General features: G+C 43.7%; 1 protein-coding gene across 2 annotated transcripts; it reads left to right on the top strand.

Annotated features, from left to right (window-relative positions):
* Positions 1-500: 500 nt before the first annotated feature.
* STX16 (syntaxin 16) lies at positions 501-27077 on the top strand. 2 transcript variants are annotated; one of them, XM_085892640.1, is made up of 9 exons: positions 501-823; positions 8324-8335; positions 8744-8851; positions 9016-9156; positions 9305-9464; positions 9652-9740; positions 15489-15632; positions 23050-23130; positions 26129-27077. In XM_085892640.1, the coding sequence occupies exons 1-9, from the start codon at positions 743-745 to the stop codon at positions 26231-26233; spliced, it is 921 nt and encodes a 306-aa protein (XP_085748766.1). In that variant the 5' UTR covers positions 501-742; the 3' UTR covers positions 26234-27077. The 2 variants fall into 2 exon arrangements, with proteins under 2 accessions (XP_085748766.1, XP_085748767.1); XM_085892641.1 differs by lacking the exons at positions 501-823; positions 8324-8335 and adding an exon at positions 8514-8538.

The following is a 27077-nucleotide window of genomic DNA, read 5'->3' on the forward strand; positions in this document are numbered from 1 at the left end:
GGAAAGTCGAGATTATAATTTTCCTCAAATGTTGGACGACACCAACCTTCGTGACAGGAAGTGACGTATTTAATTATCGGATCGTCATTTATAATTAATTATCATGCAGACATATATATATATATATATATATATATATATATATATATATATATATATATATATATATATATATATGTTATACAATTAATTATGAGGACTATGAAGTATTATATATTTATATTTATATATATATATATATATATAAAATACTTCATAGTCCTCATAATTAATTGTTGTGCGAACAAAGTCCGGTTTTGCGAAACGAAAATTAATTTGATCCGGTCATAGTGAACAATGCTCTTGGTAATACACCGTCTAAAAAGTTATGCTCAATTAAATCAACTATTTGGATTTTCTGAGTTGCTCGCCTCATGCGAGAAATATTAAAAAAATAATAATAATATAAACGTAAGTAAAGCTAACGTAACAATTAATTTGTTGACACTTTGTGAAGCCTTTACCAAAGGTGCCGGTGGCAGGTGTTGTGTCCGGAAGTGTTGTGGGTTTTCAGTGGCTCCACGAGTATCGTATAGCAATAAATGCGTTAAAACGAGGGACAGGAAAGGCTTTATCGACAAACTCAACATCCAGAGTTTGCTGAGAAAGCTTAAGTCTAACGAGAGATCGAGATCGAGATCGGGAAGGATAGGCCAGGGCGAGGTAAAGGTAAAGGTAAAGGTCCGCGCTTATCGCTGCGCAGATGGCAAGCCGCAGCTTGACTGAGGTGTTCGTGCTGCTGCGGAACAACGCGGCGCACAGACGTCTCCTGCTTCACGAACAGGTCGTCGAGATCACGTTACGGGCATTAAGTACTTGTGACTGGTGTGATTGGTCACCACGTGATTTGGCACCAAGTCGGCCTGACTGGTGTGATTGGTCACCACGTGATTTGGCACCAAGTCGGCCTGACTGGTGTGATTGGTCACCACGTGATGTGGCACCAAGTCGGCCTGACTGGTGTGATTGGTCACCACGTGATTTGGCACCAAGTCGGCCTGACTGGTGTGATTGGTCCACGTGATTTGGCACCAAGTCAGCCTGACTGGTGTGATTGGTCACCACGTGATTTGGCACCAAGTCGGCCTGACTGGTGTGATTGGTCACCACGTGATTTGGCACCAAGTCGGCCTGACTGGTGTGATTGGTCACCACGTGATTTGGCACCAAGTCGGCCTGACTGGTGTGATTGGTCACCACGTGATTTGGCACCAAGTCGGCCTGACTGGTGCGATTGTGAGCCCGGTCATTGCACCAAATTACGTCACAAAGATGTCTTATTTATGGCTTTTGTGTTCGTCTAACTTGTATTTCAGGGAAAATGTTCGCTTTCCGAGGTTTGGCAAAAATGACGACCGGCTTACTGGTAACAGGGGCACTGCATCAGCCCACGGGGGCACTGCATCAGCCCACGGGGGCACTGCATCAGCCCTCAGCGGCACAGCCGTGCCTCCCCCCCTCCTCCCCCCCCAGAAAATGATGCAACTGGCAGCCGCAGGCTGCATACTAAAAGCCATTATAATTCCACGAAACATGAGACTATAAGGGCCAAATGTGGAATTTAATGTAATGTGTTTTAAAATGAATTGTTACAGTTGTTAAAGTTCAGCCGAATGACTTGCTTGTTCATCGATCGACCCGGATTACTTCGTGTGAATGTAGAACATGTCTCGTTGTCGAGTCATGATCATTCATATTGACGACGACGACGATATCGGATTGTTGCGGTGATGCTTCTTAGGGGTTAAAGAATGAATCTTCAGTATAATGATAGTTATTTCTCAAGTATCTATTTCTTTAAGCGTGTCGCAGTATTAATGTGTTGCGTTTGTATTAGATCGACTCGAAGCACCCGCTCCCTACTGGAGCCGTCAAGGGGGTCCTGTTATTATATTTATGCCTTTTTTACTCCAAGGGATCCCAGGATTACACACCCAAAAATTACACTGATTACACACGGTTCTGACCTTTGTTCACCCCAACTGTCTCCATCTCTTTGTCGGACTAATGCAATCCCCAGAGATCAATAAGTTACGTGTACATATCCGAACATGACGTTGGCATGAGGGTCCAGGAAATTATATTTCTTGCTTGTAAATTTGTGCATTTCCTTTTAAATATACAGTACGTGTTGAATTGATTCAGTCTCCTGACTCATCCTGCTTCCATCACGATGGTGGTTAAGAGAGAATCTGATTCATGTAGCGATTGGCACGTAGATAAGACCGTGATCACATGACTTGTTACACTCAGCCAAATATAAGATCTATCGTGACTGCCTACCAGCACAATACTCGCTCGAACTGGGAACTTCAATCGGTGTGGTATCACTGCTCTGGACGTGGGCTGCAGATGGAAGTTCCAAGGACAAGGGTCTATCGTGGTCGCTTAGCAACTCACTGAATTGGACTGCAGTTATCCAGACCAGCAGTGACCATTATATAAATATACATATTGTTGCGGGCCAGGGGTCGGTGGCGAGAACGACCACTCGGAGGGGGAGGTTGCATCGTCTCCCACCAAATTTCCCGGAATTGTAGGCCGTCGCTCGGATCACTCCGCGAGACAGCATGTCATTTAACCGACCGTGGAACGCCAATATCTCGACCGCATGGCATCGGGTTATTTTGTCTAGATCCAATGTACCTAAGTAACCACGCGGTCTCGGCTACCGGGGATCCACGCCCTTGGAATGCCTGGCCAAACCGGATTCACTCTACCGGCAGTGGTAAAATTACACCTACTGACTACCACTCTGCCACCCACCTTTACGGCTCGGATGCAGTCGAGCGGGCCTGCCCAGGACGTCCCCGCTACAATTGTCAGATTACCAGGGATAAAACCCTGCCTAAACTCAGATCCGAACCATGTTGGACCAATTCAAGAAAGGACGGAAACAAACTGGAGACATTTTTACAATAAAAAGACAGGGAAGACTTAACGCAGATATGCAAGTAATATTTATAATGATCAAAAACAAACAATCAGTTTCTACTTATAAGACGGGACCACATGCAGACACACACAAATGAAAACAAACCCAGAGTTCTTTATTGGACCCTCGCAGCCAAGGACAAAGACGAGTTGGGGGTCAGAGTCCAGCTGGGTACCTGACTCGGAGGAAGGGGGTGCTCCGTGGGGTAGCACCTGACAATGGTCATTGGTTTGGTCCCCAGTCGCATGTGTGGGACTCGTGGTTCGTGGCGGAGCTCGGGTAGTGAATAGCGGGGTCCACGGAGAGAGGTCAGGGTCGCTCTTTCCTTTCCTTGAAGAGGGCCAGCAGGGAGATGTTCGCCGCCTTCACGACCTTCTGCTCAACCCTCCGCTTCAAAAGAACTGCACGCTCAACAACAACCCTCAGAGCCCTATCCAAAACCTTGTCAGAAACCCGTGGAGAACTTCCTCCAAGACCCTTCTTCCTCACTCGACTCTCAACCACCACAACCCTGTCAAAAACCTCAGAACAACCTTCATAACAACCCCCTGCCTCAGAGAGTACTCGGGAATTTATGGACCTCCCTCAATGGGGCGAGGCTCGCTCGAACAGACGTCACTCCCCGCCCTGATTGGACAGGTTCCGATGGGTTCGCCCTTTCTGGGCGGGGTTTCGGCCCCTGCCGGGAAACCCCACCCACTCTTCCACGCGGGTTCATACTTGTCAAGCAACAGTATCAATGTTGCAAAGGTCGTCGTGAAAGAGTTACAACATTTGTGGAAGCCGAGAAACTGGAACCGCGAGATCCCGCCTTGGCACGTCAGGGTGCGAGAAGGCAGCCGGTTGGCGGTGGATCGTGACGAGGGATGGGTTGGTTGTTAGATGTAATTACCTCACTAAAAGAAATCACAACGCACGCCTTTGATTATCCCACCAGACAAAAGGAAGGGGATCTGACTACACACATACTAAACGACATAACTGACTTTTGGGACATCTGTATGTTGAATGCTTATGGTTTCCAGATCCGTAACAATATATATATATATATATATATATATATATATATATATATATATATATATATATATATATATATATATATATATATATATATATATATATATATATATATATATATACACATACACACACATACACACACACATACACACACATACACACACATACACACACATACACACGCATACAAATGGTTTCTGTTGTGAATACCACTGAATCTTCTGTAAGCTTATAAAATTCATGCCATTAAATGTCAATTTACGTTTGTCTTGGAGAAGGTACAACAGATAAAACCCAGTTAAGTTTCTTTTTATTTTTTTACCTCGACGTTTGACTCTGTCAATCGGAGGGGTTTTCAAATTGTTTTCTCCTCCTCATCCTCTTCACATTTACGGCATTGCTGTGATTGGTCGCCAGATCATCAACGAGATCAGTAACCAATCAGAGCTCCTGTCAATCACAGAGTTAGGCCACACCCAGGCACGTGGTCAGTCCGTCTTCACCGTTTAAACAGTCACGCACAAATGACATGTCTTCGTTAAGATGTGGATAGATTTGTGTTTCTGTCATCTTTAACTGCAATGTCACCTTACATTGTGTCGTTAAGCTGACAGGAATTTGTATCTACATTTATTTTATCGAAGAAATCGACGTCATGACTCGCAAGGGGTGGGGGTCGTGCATAGTCGCCATCTTGTTATGTAAGTATTATCAACATCATTTAGTAATCAGCTTTTATTTGACCTCGCGATCATTCATGGTATTCAGCTTGTTTTTTAGTCGAGGCTCGTGGAGGAGCTCGACACTGAAAATGTGGTGAGAGGAGGGTGGGGGATAGTGGGTCAAAATAGAGGGAGACTTGGAAGAAGAAAGGACATGGGGAAGAATGACAGTATGGGGAGGTGGAGCAGGACACCAGGGGGTGAACAATCTGGACACGGGCACAAATGCAGAAATGTAACAAAACCAAAAAAACACAAAAGGCGAGTGGAGGGTGTGGGTGAGGGTACCCACTAACCTAGAAACCTGGAAAGGGGTGGGTTAACGGAGGTAGAAAACATCATGGTTGTAGATGGAGGATGTCTGGAGATGGTAGTGAACAGCTGTCCTTAAGCCCTGGACAAAATGATGTGATTTCAAGGGTAGAGATTGCAAGACCAAAAAGTAGCCTGTCGGAGTAAGAGAGAGACTACCAACTAATTTGTCTGCAGTGTGAAAATAATAGGCCCAGAGACTCAGCTTCATTGTGGGAGATACCAATGATGTTGAATGCCTTTGTTTCCATGGTGTCAAGTTGAGCAAGGTGTGAGGTGGTGGGGGTCCCAGCCCAATGGGGAGAGCAGTACTCCATGAAGCTGTGGATAAAGGCCTTGTAAGTGGACAAGTACCAAGGAAAGATTTTGCACACAGGAGGATGGCCATGCGGCTTGGCAGGCCAACCTAGATATAGTGGTTTGCTCAAGAAAGATCATCATGGCTGATGGCGAGACCCAAAAGTGTGAGTGACTGAACTTCTTGAAAAGGTTTGTTAAGGAAGTTGATGGGAGGGTTCGCCAAACAGTCTTTTCGGGGAGACATGGTGAGAGTGTGAGATTTGTCAGGATTGAAAGACATTCCAAGTGTTGGACCAGCCTGTGATTTTGTCAGACTGAAGAGAGGGAAAAGGCTGCTGCCAGCCGATCTGAAGAATGAGGGATGCTATGGCGGAGGGTGGTCATCAACAGAGATAAAATCTCCTGCTGTTGACTTGGTGGTCAGGGTGGCTGGCTTGGGATCTTTCAGTCCTGAGTTTGAGCCCTGTTAGCCGCTGAATTTAACACCAGGTGGGGTTGACTCAGCCTGTCATCCTTCCGAGATTGGCGAAATGAGTACCGGTGTACTGGTATTGGGGCACAGCATCAGCGGCATAGTCGCACCCTGACAAAATGATAGCTACCTGACAGCCAAGCTGCCATACGCAACAAGATAATTTTCCAAAAAGTCACATCATTGATGAAGATTTGGAATAGGACTGGAACTAAAACACAGCCTTGGGGCACTCCACCTTATTATTTGTTTTTTCATCCCCCCCCCCCCCCACCCTTTACATGAGCGAGGTCACTGCAGAGAACAATGCTCTGAACATCAATGATATTTATTTCCCCATCACGAGACTGAGGCACAGAGTATGTGACTCTTTCATCACACAAAGGTTGCTGGCATCGGTCTTCAACGCCTCTCATCCAGTCATGTACACCTAGCCCTTTTGCACCCTTCCTAATATGAAATTTAAAAAACCCTTTTGTACCTTTTGTACACAGCAGTTTCTCCAATTCCTAAAACAAAAAACCCTCTGCTCAACCCTAACCCCACCAGTCAAACATGTTCATCCAACAAAGCCTCAATTTTGGAAGGTTAAGGAGAGGAGTCTTCTCACCTCCACTTCTGTTCTCTTTTTTTTCTCTCTCTCTCCTCTTTTTAATAGGATCTAAAGCTCATAGTGCAGCTGACACATGCACACACATGACATAAAAATCGACCTACATACAGTAATCCAGGAGCTAGACAAAGAAGCATGTTAGAAATACCTCGGAGTAGAAGAGGATAGCCAAATAAGTCCATCAAAAAGTGCGCTAAACAAGAACCAAAGAATAACCATGCGTAGAACGAGGATGATCCTGAAAACATATTCCTCCCCAAGGAAGAAAATCAAATCCATAAACCAACTCGCAGTACCAGTGTTCCAATACAGCTGTGGAATTGTAAACTGGCTACAAACGGAAATCAGGAAACTCCTCACAAGGAAACATGATGTTTGAAAAAAAATCAGTGCATCCCGAGAATGTACCTGCCGAGGAAAGGAGGTGGTGGCCTAATGGAACTCGGTCAAGTGCACAGAGCGACGACTGTAGGATTATCAGAGAATGTGAAACATTCAACAGATTACAGAATAGAGTTTGTATACAAGCATAAAAACAACAAACCAGAAAAGCTATCTCTCACTCACCTTGCAAAAAAAAAAACTTCCAAAAACATGTGCGAATAGAAGATGTCATGTACAAAACCAAAACGGCAATAAATACAGCTCCAATGATTGCAAAAAAGACAAAAGTACAAGACGAAATACCAACAGATATATAGACTGACAACTGGGAGAAAGACAAAAGAGCAGGGGAAAAAAACCAAAAAAACGAGTTGGACAGATTGGGGAGAGACAAAGAAGGATAACCGGAATGACTAAGAAGAGGTCAGCTCATTTGGGACAGAGAATGAATCATTATAAATGCCCAAGACCAAGGACACCACAAGAATGGCTTAAAAAATGGCAGGACTGAGCCAATCAGACAGTGTAGATTTTTCATGGTAGAATCAGAAAGCACGAGTCACCTCCTATCGGGATGTAAAAAAAACTCGTGTCAGAACAGCTGTACACACAAAGACACAACAAGGTATGTAGTGTAATCCACTGGCACATCTGAAAAAAAAATTAAACATCTCAATTCCACAAAACTCATGGAAAAACGAGGAAATAATGCTTACATACGACCTGATGTTCCCATCCAGCGTGAACAGAGAAAACAAAGTACTGCGACCGGACATAGTACTCAGGTACAAAAAGGAAAATGAGCCTTTGCTAATTGAGGTTTCAGTACCTAGTGATTTTGGTCTAAATAACACAAAAATCAAGAAAACGATCAAATATCAAGACCTCAAGAATGAAGTGAAAAGATCATGGAAGCTGAAGAGTGCTTTAAAAACACTACTCTGATTTATTGAAGTCCATGAAATTGCAGATGTAACGTACAGTACTTTCAAGGGAGTATTACCCTGAAAGTTACTGTTCTTTTGAAGATGAAGCAAAGCCAAGCAAATAGAACGATGCAAAATTTTACAAACCATGAGAACCAATTACTTTCTTCCATATACAATATTAGTTTTTCTACATTAAGTATTTTTATTATGAGTGTTCAATGAAGGTAATTGTTGTGATTGTGGTGTTGCTGATTGTTGAGGTTCACTGATAGTACATTGTGATTAACACGTGTTATTTTATTCTCTCTCTCTCTCTCTCTCTCTCTCTCTCTCTCTCTCTCTTTCTCTTTCTCTTTCTCTTTCTCTTTCTCTTTCTCTTTCTTTCTTTCTTTCTTTCTTTCTTTCTTTCTTTCTTTCTTTCTTTCTTTCTTTCTCTCTTTCTTTCTTTCTCTCTTTCTTTCTTTCTCTCTTTCTTTCTTTCTTTCTTTCTTTCTTTCTTTCTTTCTTTCTTTCTTTCTTTCTCTCTCTCTCTCTCCCTTTCTCCCTTTCTCCCTTTTCCCTCCCCCTTCCGCATACCACCTTGTATGACTACAGGAGCTGGATGAGGTATGTGAAGTTTTGGGTTCCTTTTATGACATCATTCTTACTACCTGGAACAGGCTTGCACACAGATTCTTCATCACACACAGCAACCTCAATACTCATGCACTTCATTCTCGCTCTGCGTGGAGCGTTCCCCGCGCACAGCACCCTCGCTCGGCACAGACCACTGCCATACATTAACTAACCTCAATTTATCAGACTTTCTGGTGAGCACTTTCTTTGCAATAATGTTGACAGCTGAATTATTATTTTTTCTTTTTAAGAAAATATTGCATTAGATATTTATTGCAGGGCTGAAGCAAATGTTCTGATGAGCCTGCAAAAACAAAATTGACTGCTATTAAGCACTCGGGCAAAAACCAAAAGGTTTTTGATGACATTGACAATCCCTATTTTTCTGTTTGACTGAAGATCGCTAATGATCGCATGGCATTGGTGCCAGGAATTGGCAGTGATGCAGAGGCAGCCATTGGTACAATCAAATGTGTACCACCTGACTGGATTGATTCCATGGATGAGGTGAGCTCCCTCCCTCCATCCTTCATCCAATCAACATTCAGATTCCACCTGCTTTTGTTCCCCATCACAACCTTTCTCCGATGTAGTCATTAACATTGCAGTCTTTCTGCCATCTTCCATTGTATTTAAAGATAATTTCGACTTTTTATCCAACATTTGACAAGGTCCATTTTGACGTGATACGAATAAAGAGCAAGCTAAGGGAACTGGCTGTTCTGCACGACAAACACCTGAATCGACCTACGCTGGACGATGTCAGTACTGAGGAGCACACCATTGAGATCAGCACACAGGAGATCACTCAGGTGGATCAATTATTTTTGCAACATCCTTGTGCTGCCATTAGAACTTTCAAGCTCGTGCACTTCCCATTTTTTTCTACTCTTTACTTGACTGTCTGTACTCTCCACAATTCTTGTTTTTATTCTTTTCGTTTTTCTGCTCATTGCCCAGATGTTCCACCGGTGCCAGCGTGCTGTCCAGGGCCTGCAGAGGCAGGGAGGTGGGCGTGGCATGAATGATCAAGTGCTTGCCAATGTGGTGAGCTCTTTGGCACAGAGCTTGCAAGAACTATCCATCACCTTCCGCCATGCGCAGTCCACGTATCTGCACAGTGAGAAATACACACAGGTCTTGTGTCCTTTTACAGTTGCCCTTCCTTGGTTAATACGACTTTGATTTGGTTGTTTTCCTGTTATTTTATCCTTAACTTAAATGCTTTGTACCACAACTCCTCACATTTATCTCAACGCCTGCATGCTCTCTATACCCTCACCTTTTCTCTCCTATTCATTTGCAAGGAATGAAGAGCAGGGAAGAACGATCAGAGGGCTTTTTTGAGATGGGTGGCCTCCTGGAACAGGCAGAGCTTGACGATTTGTATGATAAGGTGAAAACACACACACACACACATAGACACACACACACACACACACACACACACACACACACACAGATATATTATGTACTGATACGTACTTACAAAAGCTTTTACTTGAGGTTATAAGCAATTTACTCATTTCCCAACTGCCTGGATCATCAGCTGGGCACCTTGTGATACCAAGTAAGTAAATGAGGGATACCAAATATATTCAAAGCAGTGGCTTCCACATAGGTGTGGCCCATGTGTTAATTGACAAATAATATCCCATTACGCTTTGGGTCATGTATACAAATGCTGCACAGGCCTGGTTGCCTATAATTATGTCTAGTATCCTGCAAGAGGAGACCCCAGTGACTGAAAGAGGGGTCATTGTTGGGGCACGTTTGGCAGGAGCTTCAGTGACAGCTCAACTTCCTGATGTTTCACAAGCAATGGTGTCTAAGGTGTTGGCATGGAACTCCGAGGGAAAGACATCATCAGCAAAGGGCAACAGTTGGCGGAAGTGCTTCCTCGATCGTGATATCCGTGCATTAATTTAAAGTGCAAGGCAAAGCAAATGAGCAAATGCAGATCAATTGACCATAAATTTCAAACTGGGGCAATTGTCTGTAAATTCATCAAAAACGGTCCACCGAGAACTCCATAGAGCGGGACACCATAGTTGGGTTTCAGTGCACAAACCGCTTATCACACCTGGCAATGCACGTTTGTGAGTCCAGTGGCGCAAAGAGCATCGACAATGGACTACCGAGCAGTGGAGAAATGTGATATGGTCAGATGAATCGTCCTTCACTATGTTCTCGACAACCAGCCGAGTGCACGTATGGCACCAACCAAAAGAACTCTACAACCTTGAGTGCTTGGTTCCAACAGTGAAGGGTACTGGTAGTTCTGTAATATTATGGGCACATTTTCCTGGCAGGGTTTGGGTGCAGTCATTCCCTTAGAAGGCAAGGTCAATTCCAATCGCTACTTAATGGTACTGAGTAATCATCTTCACCCCTTGTTTCAGCATTTCTTTCCTGCCGGGAGGGGTCTTCCAGGATCTCAATACCCCAATCTGCAGAGCACGTGTGGTCGCCCAATGGTTTGATGAGCATGACACTGATGTTATCCATATATCATGGCCTTCTCAGTCACCAGATTTGAACACAATCGGGCATTTATTCAGATATTCTGGAACGATGTCTGAGACGGTGTTTTCCACCTCCATCACGCAGGTGTGAGTTGATTGCCTTTCTTGTGGAAGAATGGTGCCGCATCTCTCCTGCAGAATTCCAGATGCTGGTGGACTCCATCATCCATGCCACGATGCATACATGCCAAATTGACCGCACGTGGTGGCACAACGCCCTATTAAGTGACTTTACATTGGTGTTTCCTTATCTCTTTCTTTTTTTCTTTTGTCGAGGTAAGTGTGAGTCATTTGTTGACCACTTAGTACCTTGACTTTCCTGCATGTGGCACTACTAATCATACTATGAAGATGGCTGCCCCACCACAAGAGTGCACCATTTCAGAGCAGCTCGGAGTCATCAGTTGTTTGCTTCGTAAAGGTGTCAAACCGTGGCCTTCATAGAAGAAGGAATTTGCAATATGGTATGAACTGTATGCCACTGAAAAATGTGTATGAATGGTAGGAACAGTTTTGAAAAGGACAGTCAACACAGACATGAATCTTCTATGACAGCAGAGACTGGTCACCCTGTCCATTGTTCATCGCACACACTCATCGTTTTTGTTTTTTTAACTGTACACACAATTTGTACACATTTAACCATGACATGCAGTTTGTACCATATTGTGCTCTTGTTCTCTTAAGAATCATTCTCCTATTTGTTTCACTGACATCGCATTACCATCGATCAGTAATGCCAGCGACATCATTTCCTTGATCTTGTATAATCTATTCTTACTCATTCCCAGCCTCACTGTTGGTAACTTTTTGTGTTTTTATTTTTATAAACAATCTTTTTGTTGTATCATTGCATTGGTTCACTATTATATGTACATGTGCTTGTTAGTACAGTCAAAATGTTGGATGACCTCCCACAAATTGCAACAAAAGCAAACTCAACAGATTTTGATTCCTGGATATGTCCTCAGTGACAGAAAAAAGTCCTAAGGGATCCTCCAGGGGGAAAGTCCTGAAATCATGGAAATCCAATATGGCCGCCACCCGGCTTCGGGGAAAATGAGAAAATTGTAAAGATTGATATTTTAATGTGTAAATATGTTTTTCTGAATTGTAATTGTTTCTAGTTATGGTCAGTATATTGATATACAAGAGTAATTATAAAAAAGTGAAATGTATTGAGGGTAAAATAAAAAATTATAGCTTTTTTGTCCAAAAATGTCAATTTTTTTTGTCCCCCAAAAAAATATTTACCTGATACTGATTTTGGCTCCTGGACAAAAAAAGAAACGTTGAAGACACAAGGTGTAATCAAGTCTATGGCAATACAATATAATTATGTAAATCATTGAAACATGACAAAATTCACAATTCCACTCAGGGCAATCGTATCTACCTGACGAAGGTTTCAAAATGAAAATGAAAATTCGCATTAAACTCAGAAACTAGATCCATTATAAACTTACTATACATGTTGAGAAAAATCAAGCGTATTAAAGTTAGAACTCGACAATGTCGTCATCATCCTCATCATTGTCACATGGAGTGTTTGTGCAGCCAGAGCCCCTGCAGTTTCCACAAGCTGGAGTGCACTCAATGTTGTGCTTCTTGCATGTGCATCTCATGGTGCTACATTCAGCATGGCAGTTGCACCTAATGACACGTAACATCTTTTCAAGAGTTGGAGCTATTGATCTCTGAAGTGGCACAAAACCCTCGTCACACTTCTGCCAACCCCTGTCTGTCGGAAGAAGTTCATCTGCACATCCCTTCCATTCTTGGACTTGCAGATACACGCGCAGGCTGTGATACTTTGCTGCTTCTGATGTTGGTGGTAACGTCTGTGGTTGCACGTGAGAGGAGCTCCAAGCCACCTTGTCCCAGTTCCGCTGATACCGGAGGGTGTCCAGGGTGTCAGTTGACTTTCCGTTGTAGATTATCACCAATGTTTTTGTCCTGCATCTGCCACATTACATACGGAAGGTGGATATGTATCAAAAACCTTGGCCTCGTCACGGAATGTGTTGTTTGCTTTGAACTTTTTGATGGAAGCTCCCTTTCCAATCCCATGAAGACGAGATGTCGTGTCGCACCCAAGAACTGCATGTAGAAACAGTATGTGCTTGCATATGTCTGTACCAATCATTTTCTTTGTAGCCTTGATGTTCCAGATGCGAGGCTTCTTCGTGTTCTTCTTTGGCTCGGGACAAAAGAAGAGGTCATGGGATTCTAAGCTTGCATGGTAGCATAGGAGGACGAGGAGGTCTGTGTCATCACCAACTAACACAGTGTTGGTGACAGTAGCAGACTGCACGGCCTTCAGTACAATCAGGAGATCCCCTGAGGCATGGTGTGTCTCACAGTTCTTCTTCTGAAGCTCTTCACTCAACATAAAAATGAATCGCTGTTTATTCTGCCTCTTGGCAAGAAACTGTTCCTTCTTCATTGTGAGACGCATGTCAGCTGTAAATGTCACAGTAATGCCAGCATTCCCTTTATACCGTCTCTGGTGTGTCATGTCCTTCGTGTTGGTACTCTCATAAACATCAAACACAACTATGGCATCTCCGTACTTCTTCGTTACATAATCAGTGTACTGGTGGCATATGTCTCTGTATGTAGATCCACGAGACCATGGAATGCGTTGAACAAGTGCCCCGCCATCCAAAACATACTGTTGCCCATCATTGGGGATATCGTCTGGGACATCGGATCCAAGAAGATCCCAGATGGCATCAGCAAAGACTGGCTTGTGTGCTTCTCGGAGCTGAAGAGAGGAATCAAAGAGAGCTGGTGGATAGCTGCACAGTTCATATTTGAATGCCGACTCCAGTTCTTCTGCTGTCTGTGCAACAGTGATCAGTCTCTGGAAGAGGAGTTGTGGGTCAACCTGGACTTGCTCTCCATCAATCTTGACAGATGACTTCATGCCGAGGGTGACAACTTGGTCTTTCCTCTTAAATGTGTACTCGGCAGGTGTTTTCCCATCCATAGATTTCAATATTTTGGCTCCTACAGCATGTGCTGTATCGACGTTGACGGTGGGGTGTGCATGAACTCCAGTGGCAATGTTCCTCAGATGTGGATCACTACTGAACGGATTTCGTTCCTGTAAATACTAAAGAGCTGATAGTGTGTCCTTCCAGTCACGAGATTGTCTTGCCTTGGTCACGTCCTTCTTCTGCTCTCCAGTGTTGTAGTTCACACCTGTGAGCTCCTGCATTGCCTGGTTTATTTCTGCACAGGCAGGCATTGATAGTAGCCATACCAGCCGTTGTTGCTCTGTCATTCCTCGCCCTCGTGTGAGCCCCCCGCTGGTCTTCAAACTTCTCATCAGAACTTGTTCGATGATCAGGTCAGATGAAAGACCTGCCCAAAGGCGATCACTTCGTCGAACCACATGGAACCCCTCATCAAAACGTTGTTGGACATTGGGATGTTGAGTTTTGAGGTTGGACATCTGCTGCAGATACACCCTCGCAGATTTGGCATGCAGGTTGTGGCCCGAGGCTGCCAGGTAAGGCAGCATTTCCTGGATGGCCTGAAGATGTAGTGCCCAGTTCCCAGTGCGCTCTGCCCGGATGTATTTGTGTACAATGTCGAGCATGTCCATATACTGAACTCAGAGCGCTGAAGTTCTAGAAGATATCTTTGCAGACTTGGCATGCTTCTGAAGGTGGTCTTTGATTCATTTCAAGACGTCAGACTTGCATACTTCTTCCACAGACTGGGGTTGCCAGAAGTGTGACGAGGGTTTTGTACCACTTCAGACATCAATAGCTCCAGCTCCTGAAAAGATGTAACGTGTCATTAGGTGCAACTGCCAGGCTGAATGTAGCACCATGAGATGCACATGCAAGAAGCACAACATTGAGTGCACTCCAGCTTGTGGAAACTGCAGGGGCTCTGGCTGCACAAACACTCCATGTGACAATGATGAGGATGATGACGACATTGTCGAGTTCTAACTTTAATACGCTTGATTTTTCTCAACATGTATAGTAAGTTTATAATGGATCTAGTTTCTGAGTTTAATGCGAATTTTCATTTTCATTTCGAAACCTTCATCAGGCAGATACGATTGCCCCGAGTGGAATTATGAATTTTGTCATGTTTCAATGATTTACATAATTATATTGTCTTGCCATAGACTTGATTTCATCTTGTGTCTTCAACGTTTCTTTTTTTGTCCAGGAGCCAAAATCAGTATCAGGTAAATATTTTTTTCGGGACAAAAAAATTGACATTTTTGGACAAAAAAGCTATAATTTTTTTATTTTACCCTCAATACATTTCACTTTTTTATAATTATTCTTGTATATCCATATACTGACCATAAATAGAAACAATTAGAATGCAGAAAAACATATACTGTATTTACATATTAAAATATCAATCTTTACAATTTTCTCATTTTCTCCGAAGCCAGGTGGCGGCCATATTGGATTTCCATGATTTCAGGACTCCCCCCCCCCCCCCCCCCGGAGGATCCCTTCGGACTTTTTTTCTGTCACTGAGGACATATCCAGGAATCAAAATCTGTTGAGTTTGCTTTTGTTGCAATTTGTGGGAGGTTGACCGAATATTTCTGCTAAAATGCCTGTACCTGTGTTTCGCAGTGTTTTTCTGAGCAGCAGTTGTTGATGGTGGAACAAAATTCTCTACTAGTGACAGAGAGGGAACGAGAGATCCGACAGGTGGTGCAGTCCATATACGAACTGAACGAGATCTTTCGAGATCTGGCTGATATGATTGTAGAGCAGGTAATTACAGTATTACAGTCGGGTTGCGCATATTTTAAAATCTTGTTTGAGAATATGGAAGAGGCTCAATAGAATTTATTTTTAAAATAATTTGGAAGTGGTCCAGAAACTCCAGACTCTCTCTGCAGAAAAGAGAAAAGTCAAATCCCTTTTGTCTAGAGTTGTTCACCAAGTAAGGTTCCATACTTGTTTTGAGACTACCTGCATATTAAGTAGTGAGCTATCTATCTATATATATATATATATATATATATATATATATATATATATATATATATATATATATATATATATATATATATATATATATATATATATATATATATATATATATACACACACATATATTGTTGCGAATTCTGGCCCGCCTGGCGTGCGATCGGCCACGTAACTCAAATGGCGGCCGCTTCGCCCACCGAAACAGACAATTCAGTCGTGACCCTCCTGGGACTACCGCCAGAAACCAGTCACGGTGGGGGTTTAACCCCACCACCACCCAGTCCGCAGTCCACCCGCGCGAGATAGGGTAAATCACCGAAAGTCTATATACCTATGGTACTCGCACAGGTAATCTGCCAAGGGATGGGACCACGCCACAGGCCGACTCCGGACATGAACCGCTTAAGCGGTTCGTTGCGTATTACAGGGATAAATGAGCGGAGTTATCGTCGGCCTTGATGGTTCCGATTAATTACCGGGTGTTGTAAAACCCACTATTAATCCCTTACGTGATGCAAGATGGAGATTCAACAAAGGAAAGGACGCAGCGAAACGGGGAACAATTGGACAAGCACACTTTTATTTCGCACACACAAGCACCTATATACAGCCATACAGTAATGCACATATAAAAGCAAGGACACAATGCAGAGCTACAACCGAATATAATTATTACACAGGGACACTTAAACAGTTCTACTTGACCAGACTGGTGCCACACACACACATTTACACCAAACCCCAAAAGAAAATGGAAGTGCGACTTCCCTAAGCGTGTCGAGTCTTTCCTTTGCGACCGCAACTCCGGGCCCCTCCGGCGTGGTCCGCGAGCTCATGCCGCGCGTCGCTCGTGTGGTCCGCTCGACAGTACGGACGGGGTTTTGGGGAAACGAACGGGGTTTGTTCGGCACTATTTTCCACGCTCGCTCCCGGGGGTCCCAGGGCTCGCGCGAGGATCAAAGGAGCAAGGCCAAACGACGACAAGACGAGCCCATCCGAACAAGAACCCGACTGGAACAAGAACCCGACAAGAAGCCCCCTTTTGTCGTGCGGGGCCCCGCCCTTTGCCCCACCCTTTGCCCCGCCCAATTTCTGGCTCCACCTCCCTTCTGGAAGCTTCCCAAAAAGGGGCGTGCCCTCTCGCTCCCCCCTCCCCGCGCCGTGCGGGGGCGAGGAAAGTCAGTCTTGGCTCGGGGCCAGGGAATTATTCCCCCAAAATCAGGCCCCGACCTTTTTTCACCTTTGACCTCTGACCCAAATCGCACCTCCCCCATGCCAAAGCGCGGGAAAAGCAGAAGGGAGAATCCCACAGGCATAGTTGGTTTTCTTCCCCACGGCGCCGTACGACGAGGAAAGAAAGATTCGGGCGGGAGATGCCCCTTCGCACCCCGGCCGCCGCTGCCACTCCGCCCCTCCCATCCGTCCCGCGGAGATCGTGACCGCACGGTGCTCGTTGAATGGCGAGTGGCGAAGATGTTGTGGCGATGTTCGTTGTTGTTCTTGCACCAAATTAACAATAGCCAAAGAAAAACGGCTAACTGAAGCGTCACAGCCCGAATGGATCACATATATTCCCTCTATACAACGGGTTTGGGCTAACTACACATGAATTTACCGATATATCTCACCTGAGGACCCTTTATGGTGTAATGCGAATTTCCACAACCGTAACAATATATATATATATATATATATATATATATATATATATATACACACACACACACACACACACACACACACACACACACACACACACACACACACACACACACACACACACACACACACACACACACACACACACACACACACACACACACACACATATATGCAGCTCTGGAAAAAATTGAGACCACTGCAAAATTATCAGTTTTTCTGGTTTTACTATTTATAGGTGTGTGTTTGAGTAAAATGAACATTTTTGTTTTATTCCATAAACTACTCAACATTTCTCCCAAATTCCGAAAAAAATATTGTCATTTAGAGCATTTATTTGCAGAAAATGACAACTGGTCAAAATAACAACAAAGATTCAGTGTTTTCAGACCTCAAATAATACAAACAAAACAAGTTCATATTCATTTTTAGGTCATCGCTATCATCTCAGTGGAGATGACCAAATAACCCCAGTCTCGAAGTCTGTCCGTCCGTCTGTACGTCCGTCCGTCCACAATCAAACCGAGTGGAGACAAATAACCAATAGTGGAATGGATAGCGGTCGACGAGACATGCACAACCATATAACTTCCAAGGTCAAGGTCAACGTCACGAGGCTGTCAAAGTTGCGAAAATCGTCGATTTCAAATCGTATCTCCTCCCTCATTTATCAAGAGAGATCAAATGTTATTAGTGATTCAGATACTATGGACTATTATCTAGAACAACTCGAGCCATTTTTTTTTTGAAATTTGCTCTCGTTCCGATTTTATAGCCCTTCAAACTTCGTTCTGATTCCCCGTATGGGCCATTCATAAAGTACATACATACAAAAAAATAGTATTAAAAAATTAAGAACCGGAACTCTCCGAGACAAATATTACATTTGAAGCTTTTGTCAGATTTAAATAAAACAATGGAACACAAGTTTGTATGCACACTTACTTTCATTTATGACATTAACATTGTCTGGAATGTCAATTTGTACTTTTATTTTCAAAAATGACATGCTGTGATATTAAAAGAAAAAGGTAAATTACACCGCTAGGGACTGCATTGTCATGACTTACAAACATCGGTTCATAAGGAACTGCTGGCTTTGCAAGCGATTCGCGATGTTATGAGGGGTTGGGTCGGTGGTCACTAGCCTGCATACAGAGGGGGGTGGGTGGTTTTGAAACCCGGAAGTAGAGCGTACGTACTTTATGAACTGCCCCTATTCCAGTCTGGCACAGAGTTACTTTCGACCTCTGGCAGAGATGACCTGCACTCCCTCTTGGGGGTATTTTTAAACAACACAATACTAATGTTTTAACTTAGGAAGAGTTCAGAAATCAATATTTTGTGGAATAACCCTGATTTTCAATCACAGCTTTCATGCATCTTGGCATGCTCTCCACCAGCCTTTCACATTGCTGTTGGGTGAATTTTTGCCACTCCAAGCGCAAATATTCAAGCAGCTCGGCTTTGTTTGATGGCTTGTGACCATCCATCTTCCTCTTGATCACATTCCAGAGGTTTTCAATGGGGCTCAGGTCTGGAGATTGGGCTGGCCATGACAGGATCTTGATCTGATGGTCCTCCATCCACACCTTGATTGGCCTGGCTGTGTGGCATGGAGCATTGTCCTGCTGGAAAAACGAATCCTCACAGTTGGGGAACATTGGCAGAGCAGAAGATAGCAAGTGTTCTTCCAGGACAACCTTGTATGTGGCTTGATTCATGAGTCCTTCACAAAGACAAATCTTCCCAATTCCAGCCTTGCTGAAGCACCCCCAGATCATCACCGATCCTCCACCAAATTTCACAGTGGGTGCGAGACACTGTGGCTTGTAGGCCTCTCCAGGTTTCCGTCGAACCATTAGACGACCAGGTGTTGGGCAAAGCTGAAAATTGGACTCATCAGTGAAGATGACCTTACACCAGTCCTCTACGGTCCAATCCTTGTGGTCTTTTGCAAACCTCAGCCTGGCTCTTCTTTGCTTCTCATTGATGAAGGGCTTTTTACTAGCTTTGCACGACTTCAGCCCTGCCCCTAGGAGCCCGTTTCGAACCATCCTCGCCGTGCACTTCACCCCAGCTGCCGTTTGCCATTCTTTTTGTAGGTCACTTGATGTCATCCTCCGGTTGTTGAGTGACATTCGAATGAGTTGGCGGTCATCCCGGTCAGTGGAAAGTTGTTTTTGCCGTCTGCCAAGTCTGTAGCTTTGTTGTCCCCAATGTCTGCTGCTTGACCTTGTTCTTATGAACCGCCGTCTTTGAAATTTTAAGGATGGAAGCAACGTGACGCTCACTGTATCCCTCTGCCAGTGAAGCCAGAATTGAACTCTTCTTTTTCTCACTCAAAACTTTTCTTTTCAACTCTTTTGACATGGTCAATCGTTATTTTTTTGATTCCAATTACTTTTGAGGTACTACTAGCACTGTTTTTGCCATCCAGCTGGTCCTATTGCAAGAGGATAGTGATGACCACAGCAGTGGTTTTTATACTTTTCCTTGTTAAATAAGATTCGGTTCAGGTGATCACCGAATCAGTACCTCACGAAGTAGAATGAGGTGTGCCTGTGTTGGAATTCAACAGACACTGGAATGGAATGGCTGCCAGACATGTAGAGATGCTGATTGAAATTTTTTTTGGAGTGGTCTCTTATTTTTTTTCCAGAGCTGTACATGTATGGATACAAACAAACACGACATAATAGTGACTGAAGCTTTTCGTGCTGCACTCTTCAGGGTAAAAATCGCAGCAAGTGAAGGGATGTGCTTTATACGCAGGTCTCGATAAGGTAGACGCTGATTGGTTTAACCGTAATGACGTCACGGTTAATCCGAATGCCCATTGGTCGGCTCATCATCTTCACTTGAGCTCTCATTGGCTGGAGCAGAGTTCGTCGATGATTGACATTTGCAACTGCATCCTGGAGAAAGGGGGGATGGGTTTCCCCAAAGGTCCATTAACCATTTGTTACTGTACTTCCCTTGATCTTTCCATGCTAAAAGACACACATATCGTACAAACACAGCACCTGGTTGCCAACCCTATCTGTGCAGACCAGTACAATGCAGATATGTTCAGGATATCGAGCCAAGGTCGGAGCTCATTTCATTTACGTATGTTTGAAACAACCTTCATCCTTACCACCGATCCAATATTATGTCATCAAAAGGAATTTGTACGATCTCTGTGTCTCTTTCAGCATAGAAAGATCAAGGGAAGTACGGTAACAAATGGTGAATGGACCTTCGGGGAAACCCATCCCCCTCTCTCCAGGATGCAGTTGCAAATGTCAATCATCGACGAACTCTGCTCCAGCCAATGGGAGCTCGAGATGAAGATGATGAGCCGACCAATGGGCATTCGGATTAATCATGACGTCATTACGGTTGAACCAATCAGCATCTCCCTTATTGAGACCTGCGTATAAAGCACGCGTCTTCACTTCCTCCTTCACTTGCTGCGATTTTTACCCTGAAGAGTGCAGCACGAAAAGCTTCGGTCACTATTATGTCGTGTTTGTTTCCATATTAAAGTTCTCTAGTACCAAACATCTGTACACACACACACACACACACACACACACACACACACACACACACACACACACACACACACACACACACACACACACACACACACACACACACACACACACACACACACACACATACACACATACACACATACACACATACACACATACACACATACACACATACACACATACACACATACACACATACACACATACACACATACACACATACACACATACACACATACACACATACACACATACACACATACACACATACACACATACACACATACACAGTAGAGCCATGTGCAGTTTTATGCATCAGAGCATTTTATAACAATGCATTGTTTTCTTCAGAATCCTTGCTTATTTACTCATTGCACATTTGGAATTGATTTGCATAAACAGATCAGTGTCATTATTATTGACAACCGAGTAAAAATTTGAGTCTTGATGTAATATGAAAGAGATATAATGTCAATATCTGGGTCTCAGCCATGACAAAATGGTGCTGAAATTGTTTTTCCCTCAAAGGGGATGATTTGTCCAAAAAGCTTTGTTGGTTGTTTTGTAAAACAATGTTTACATCCAATCTTATTCTTAGGATAACAGGATTGACCAATACAGCCTCAGGGATATAATCCAAACTGGCTAATTAAAACACAACACTTTAACTGCTGAGCTGCCCATTGTGCTAAAAGGTGGTCATCTTGATTATGGGAGCATAGGGCTCTCACTTTGCAGGGAGCAGGGGAATGCTGAAACAATGGAGTAATCGGCTAAATGGTTTTGAAAAGATGCCACACCTTGCTTTTACATGGTTGTACTTGTGCAAACTTGGAAGTAAAGTGTAGATAGCAGAGGAAGGGATGGTGATCAGATTCAGGAAAGTATTGATACTTGCATAGATTAGGTGAAAAGATTGGCAGATGTCATTTAACCTGAGCAAGTGTAAGGTGTTGGGGATTGGGAAGAATACCGGTAATGAAAACAGAGATTACAGGATATAAGGGGTAATTTTGGAGCATGTCACACAGGAGAAGGACCTGGGGTTGGTAATAGATACAGGAGGTAAGCAGGCAGCACAATGTCAGGCAGTTATAGGTAAAGCAAATCGGGTTTTAGGTTGTATTCGGAGGGGAATCATTTATAAATCAAGAGGTGGTGTTAACATTGTACAGGAATTTAGTGAGGGCCACATTTAGAATATTGTGTACAGCTTTGGTCACCACAACTTAGGAAGGACATAGATGCCATCGAGAGGGTTCAGCGCAGGGCTACTAGATTAACTTTGGGCCTAGCGAGACTCAACTATGAGGAGTGGCTGAAGGAGGCAGGGTTGCATACGGATTACATAACATGGTTGCATACACGAGAAAGGAGGTGGGTACGAGGAGATATGATGGAGATGTTTAAGGTAATGAAAGTATCGACATAAGTGCAGAAAAAGTATTCAACAGAATACACAGTGATAGGACCAGGGGCCATAGCTTGAGAGTGAAGAAGAGGAGAGTTAAGATGGTAAGGCAGGGGACTTTTACTCAAAGAGTAGATAATGCATCGAATGGCCTCCCTGTAAAGATAGTGGCAGCAGAAACAGCAGATATGTTTAAATTAGAATTAGATAGGTACCTGGAAGTATTGGAGATAGAGGGGTATAGGGATGTTGGCAGGACTTTTCTGTAGCTTGAGCATTGGGTGATTATATTCACGTATACGGAGTGTTTGTGGGGGGGTCTTGTTAAGGGGTGTTGTGTGATTGTTGATGTTTTTTTTTTTAATCCATGACGTCTATGCCCAAGCCCCCTCCCCTGGAAAGGAAAAAAATTCCAAAAAAAACACTTGATAAATAAATAAATACATTTTGCATTTTTCTTATTTTGATCTCATGTTTATATTCTCGTGGTGTATTTCGTGGTTCAGTGTTGATGTGGCTCAGGTATTATGGGCTGAATGGCCTCCACCTGCGTCCTTATGTGACCTTTGGCCAATATCTTTCCCAGGGTACGGTGTTGGACAGAATAGATTTCAACATGGAGCAGACCTGTGTGAAAACGCAAGAGGGAATCAAACAACTGCAGAAAGTAAGTACAATTGTTCCACTTTGAGTCTAGTCACAATGACTATCTATACACATTAAACATTTAAATATCATGGGTTTTGACCAATCGCGGGCAACCTATTGTGTTCCGATTTCGTTATCATGGGACTTCATTTCGACCAATCACGGTTTTTGTTTGCGAGTCATCGTTTGCATCAGTGTGTACAATTACCTTGCATTATGAGCCTTTTGTTGTTTCTCACGCACCATTAAATAATGATGCCCAAACATAAAATGATGGACATAATTAATTGTGTGGTGTGCACACAAGCCCAGCATGCGATGAGAAACTAAAGCTGCAATTAAATTGGAAAGATGTATGTGCACACAACATAATTTAATTTGAAACTAGTTAAATAATGCAACGATCACATAACATGGTTGCATGAGCAGTTTGAGAAGAACATTACTTTAGTGCCTGTCATAGATGGGCCCTTCAATATATATATATATATATATATATATATATATATATATATATATATATATATATATATATATATATATATATATATATATATATATATATATATATGTATGTAGTGGCGTGTGCCTGTAATCCGGCTACTCGGAGGCTTGGGTTGGAGGATCATTTGAGGACGGGAGCTCTGCACTGGGCCACGCTATGAGAGGGTGTAGGGCAGCCCGGAATCATGGCAAAACCCAATCCTTATCCCTGTGTCATAAGAGGTGACTCGGGTTGCGTCAGGAAGGGCATCCGGCGTAAAACCTATGCCAAATCAGTATGCGGATCATAATGGATGATCCGCTGTGGCGACCCCAAACGGGAGCAGCCGAAAGACGAACAACACATATATACATACACACACACACACACACACACACACACACACACACACACACACACACACACACACACACACACACACACACTAGCAAATGCCACCTGTTGCTTCGCTGACAGGAATAGTGTGAGGGGTAGGGAGCGAGGAGGGAGGGAGAGTAACGAGAGTGGGGGAAGGGAAGGCAGAGGTGTGGTGAAGCGGAGCGTTAATTACAATTCATACCGTCTCATCAAAATGATTCTGCAAAGAATAACAGTGTAGATGAAAATTCCACAACCCCCTCCATCCATAACTCAATGCTACGAACGCCACAACCATGATGTTTCAACCACCACGCCAAAGCTCACCACTGCCACTGATGACCACCACCACCTTTCGGGACCAGCGGGAAGGAGAAGATGCATTCGCGGACGGGGCACACGATCAGGTACCTCGCTCCATGTTAAATCTCAGAGCTTCTTCACGTGGCGAGGTGCAGAGCAACTGGTGGGCATTTCCGGAGCCGAATCCTCGCCTGGGTGCGTCCAAAGCTGAGGTGAACATCCGCACGCCAATGGCAGCATGAGGATACGCTCATGGCTCACCTAGTCCACCTCCCGGGCTTCACCCTTGCAGGAGCGTTATAAATGTACTGTTTTCTCTCTGTCTGGTCCCACCTTTTTTTCATCTGGCTCAATTTGTACATCACCATTTGTTGCTGAGCCGAGCTCATCGAGAGTCAGCTGCCGGACAAAGTCCAATTTTACACTAATTAATAATTGCACTTCCAGATTTTCCTACACTCACATAAAATCTATTCTCCTCACGCGTTCTTTGCTTCATTTCTGACCCCCCCCCAATTGTCCGACATCTTTACACCTTCCTCTCCGCCTCATCTGCCAATCAGTGCACACCTCCAATCACATGCCGTGGACATCCCCGGTTTTCCTTCCTCTTTCCCACACCTAAGCAACTGCATTTGCACTGATCCGCCGGCCGAGCAAGGAGGCATTCTAGAGGTTGCAATCACCTCGAGGTGTCTCCATCTTTCTTGCTATTCTAATTTCCTCGGGTGTGTGTCTGATGGCACCTGCTTATGTCAGCATAAGATTGTACAGGCATAATATCAGATTAGCTCTGCACTGTCCTTTTTTTGTATATACTGTACTTGCATTTCTTTTGCTGCACCTCACAAATCCTTTCTGTCCCCTGCTTTACATATTGCTTTGTATTAAAACGTTTTATTGTTCCACATGCCTTTCCTCACCCTCGCTTTATAAATAAATTGCTTTTTTTGTGAATGTACCCAGCTGGTCCTGTCTTTTCCTCCATTGGTCCAGCGTGGTCCGCATGTCGTGTAGTCAGGAGGTTTTACCCCACCGATTGGCAGTTGTTAGCCGGTGCGTACTTGGCAGCTCCGCTCAGCTACACCCGATACGGTAAGTTAATGCAAGTATGCATCGAGGACATTAAACTCGCTTGGTGTGGTCAATCCACCAGAAACCGTAACACGAAGTTGTGTAACCCTGCCACGATTGGCAGTTCCAATTGGCGTTCGTGGTTGCTTAGCACCCCACCGGCATGTGGAGTTAGCTGTGCTTGGTGGCCTCATGTCCAGGCATTCAGGAGGGACTCTAGTGCTTCCCCTCATTGCAAGCCTCGAACCCCGGATCCGCAACAATCGGTTAATGCTGTCTGTCTGTCCTCCCCTTCCCTCCACCCCACGAAACACAAATGCTCCTTGGAGAGAAAAAAAAGATTGTGGAACTGAATCTGCTGGAAAAACACACACACACACACACACACACACACACACACACACACACACACACACACACACGTCCTCATTTAGCATTCATGTGTCATTTTGGAAGTGCCGTATTGGTGGAACCTATGCAACAATTTTGCTACAAGAACCTTTTACATTTGAATTGTTCCTGGTCACTCCCAGAAGTGTTTTGTGTACCACAGACAGATTATTGTGTGGTGAGCATTTCCTGTTGGTCAGGATGCACACAGCAATGGCTGTTGTGGCATTTACTTCCTTGTACCAACTGCAGTAATGGGGTCTTATCTTGATACATGCACATACATATACATTGAAGTATTGAAGTGGAATGGCATTTGAATCAATGTGACTTTAAAAAAAAAAAAATTCTGCCACCCCTTCTCCCCCCTTCTTTTGCCCTCAATCAGGCTGAGAACTATCAGAAGAAGAACCGGAAAATGTTGTGTATCCTGTTTCTTGTCATCATCATCATCATTTTAGTAGTGACTCTGATTGGAATCAAAGCCAAATGACCTTCCATGGATGGGGACTGCTGGGTGTACTGCACTTGGTCATTGCTCCTAAAACCCAACGGGACAGCTCGGACATTTGTACCAAATCTGATGTCTGTTTTAATTCAACTGACAGAGTTCTCATTTGGTGGACAGGTTGGGTATATAACAATGTTGGTGGCTAAAACTGAACTGCCAGAGTTCTAATTTGAGCTCCAAGTTCAGCTACATAGAGATTTCTCTTGATCACAAACCTCAGACAGCAGTTTGAAGGTGGTGGTGGTGATTGTGATCGAGGCAGTTAGGAGGATTTTGCGTGCTGTAATTAAAATGAGATTTGTGATCCTGGTGGTAAATCAGGATGGCAGGAAGAAAATGATGACAGAAGTGCAAGAGAATGAGTTAAAGTTGGCAAAAGGCTATGTTGACGATTGTTGCGAGCATTGGGCATTGAGAGAATGGATTTAAAGGGCATGACAAAGAGTGAGATTTGGGAAAGAGGGAAAATGCAGGGTATCCCCAATGAAACTCCATGATTTTATACATTTATGAATGAAATATTTTCTTTTTAATAGTGCGTCAGCAATAAATGTGTAAAATCATGGTGTTTCATCCGGAACACCCTGTTGTGCAAATCTTTGATGATAATAGCAACAAAAGTAATCATTGTGAAAAAAAAAACAGCTCCACAACAAATCTCAAACTCCACAATGGAAAAGTAGTTTTTAAAGCAATGTTGTCAAATTTCCTCAGAAACATTCAAAGCCGATTTTGATTGGGTGATCCTGCAGAAGTTTTGAATACCTCAGAGAAGTTGGTGGTTAAAACTGTTTTTATTTTATTTTATAAAAACCTCTTTACCGAT

Source organism: Eptatretus burgeri, chromosome 8 (assembly GCF_056783735.1).
Source record: "Eptatretus burgeri isolate ZD-2024b chromosome 8, Ebu_testis_v1, whole genome shotgun sequence".
NCBI lineage: Eukaryota > Metazoa > Chordata > Myxini > Myxiniformes > Myxinidae > Eptatretus > Eptatretus burgeri.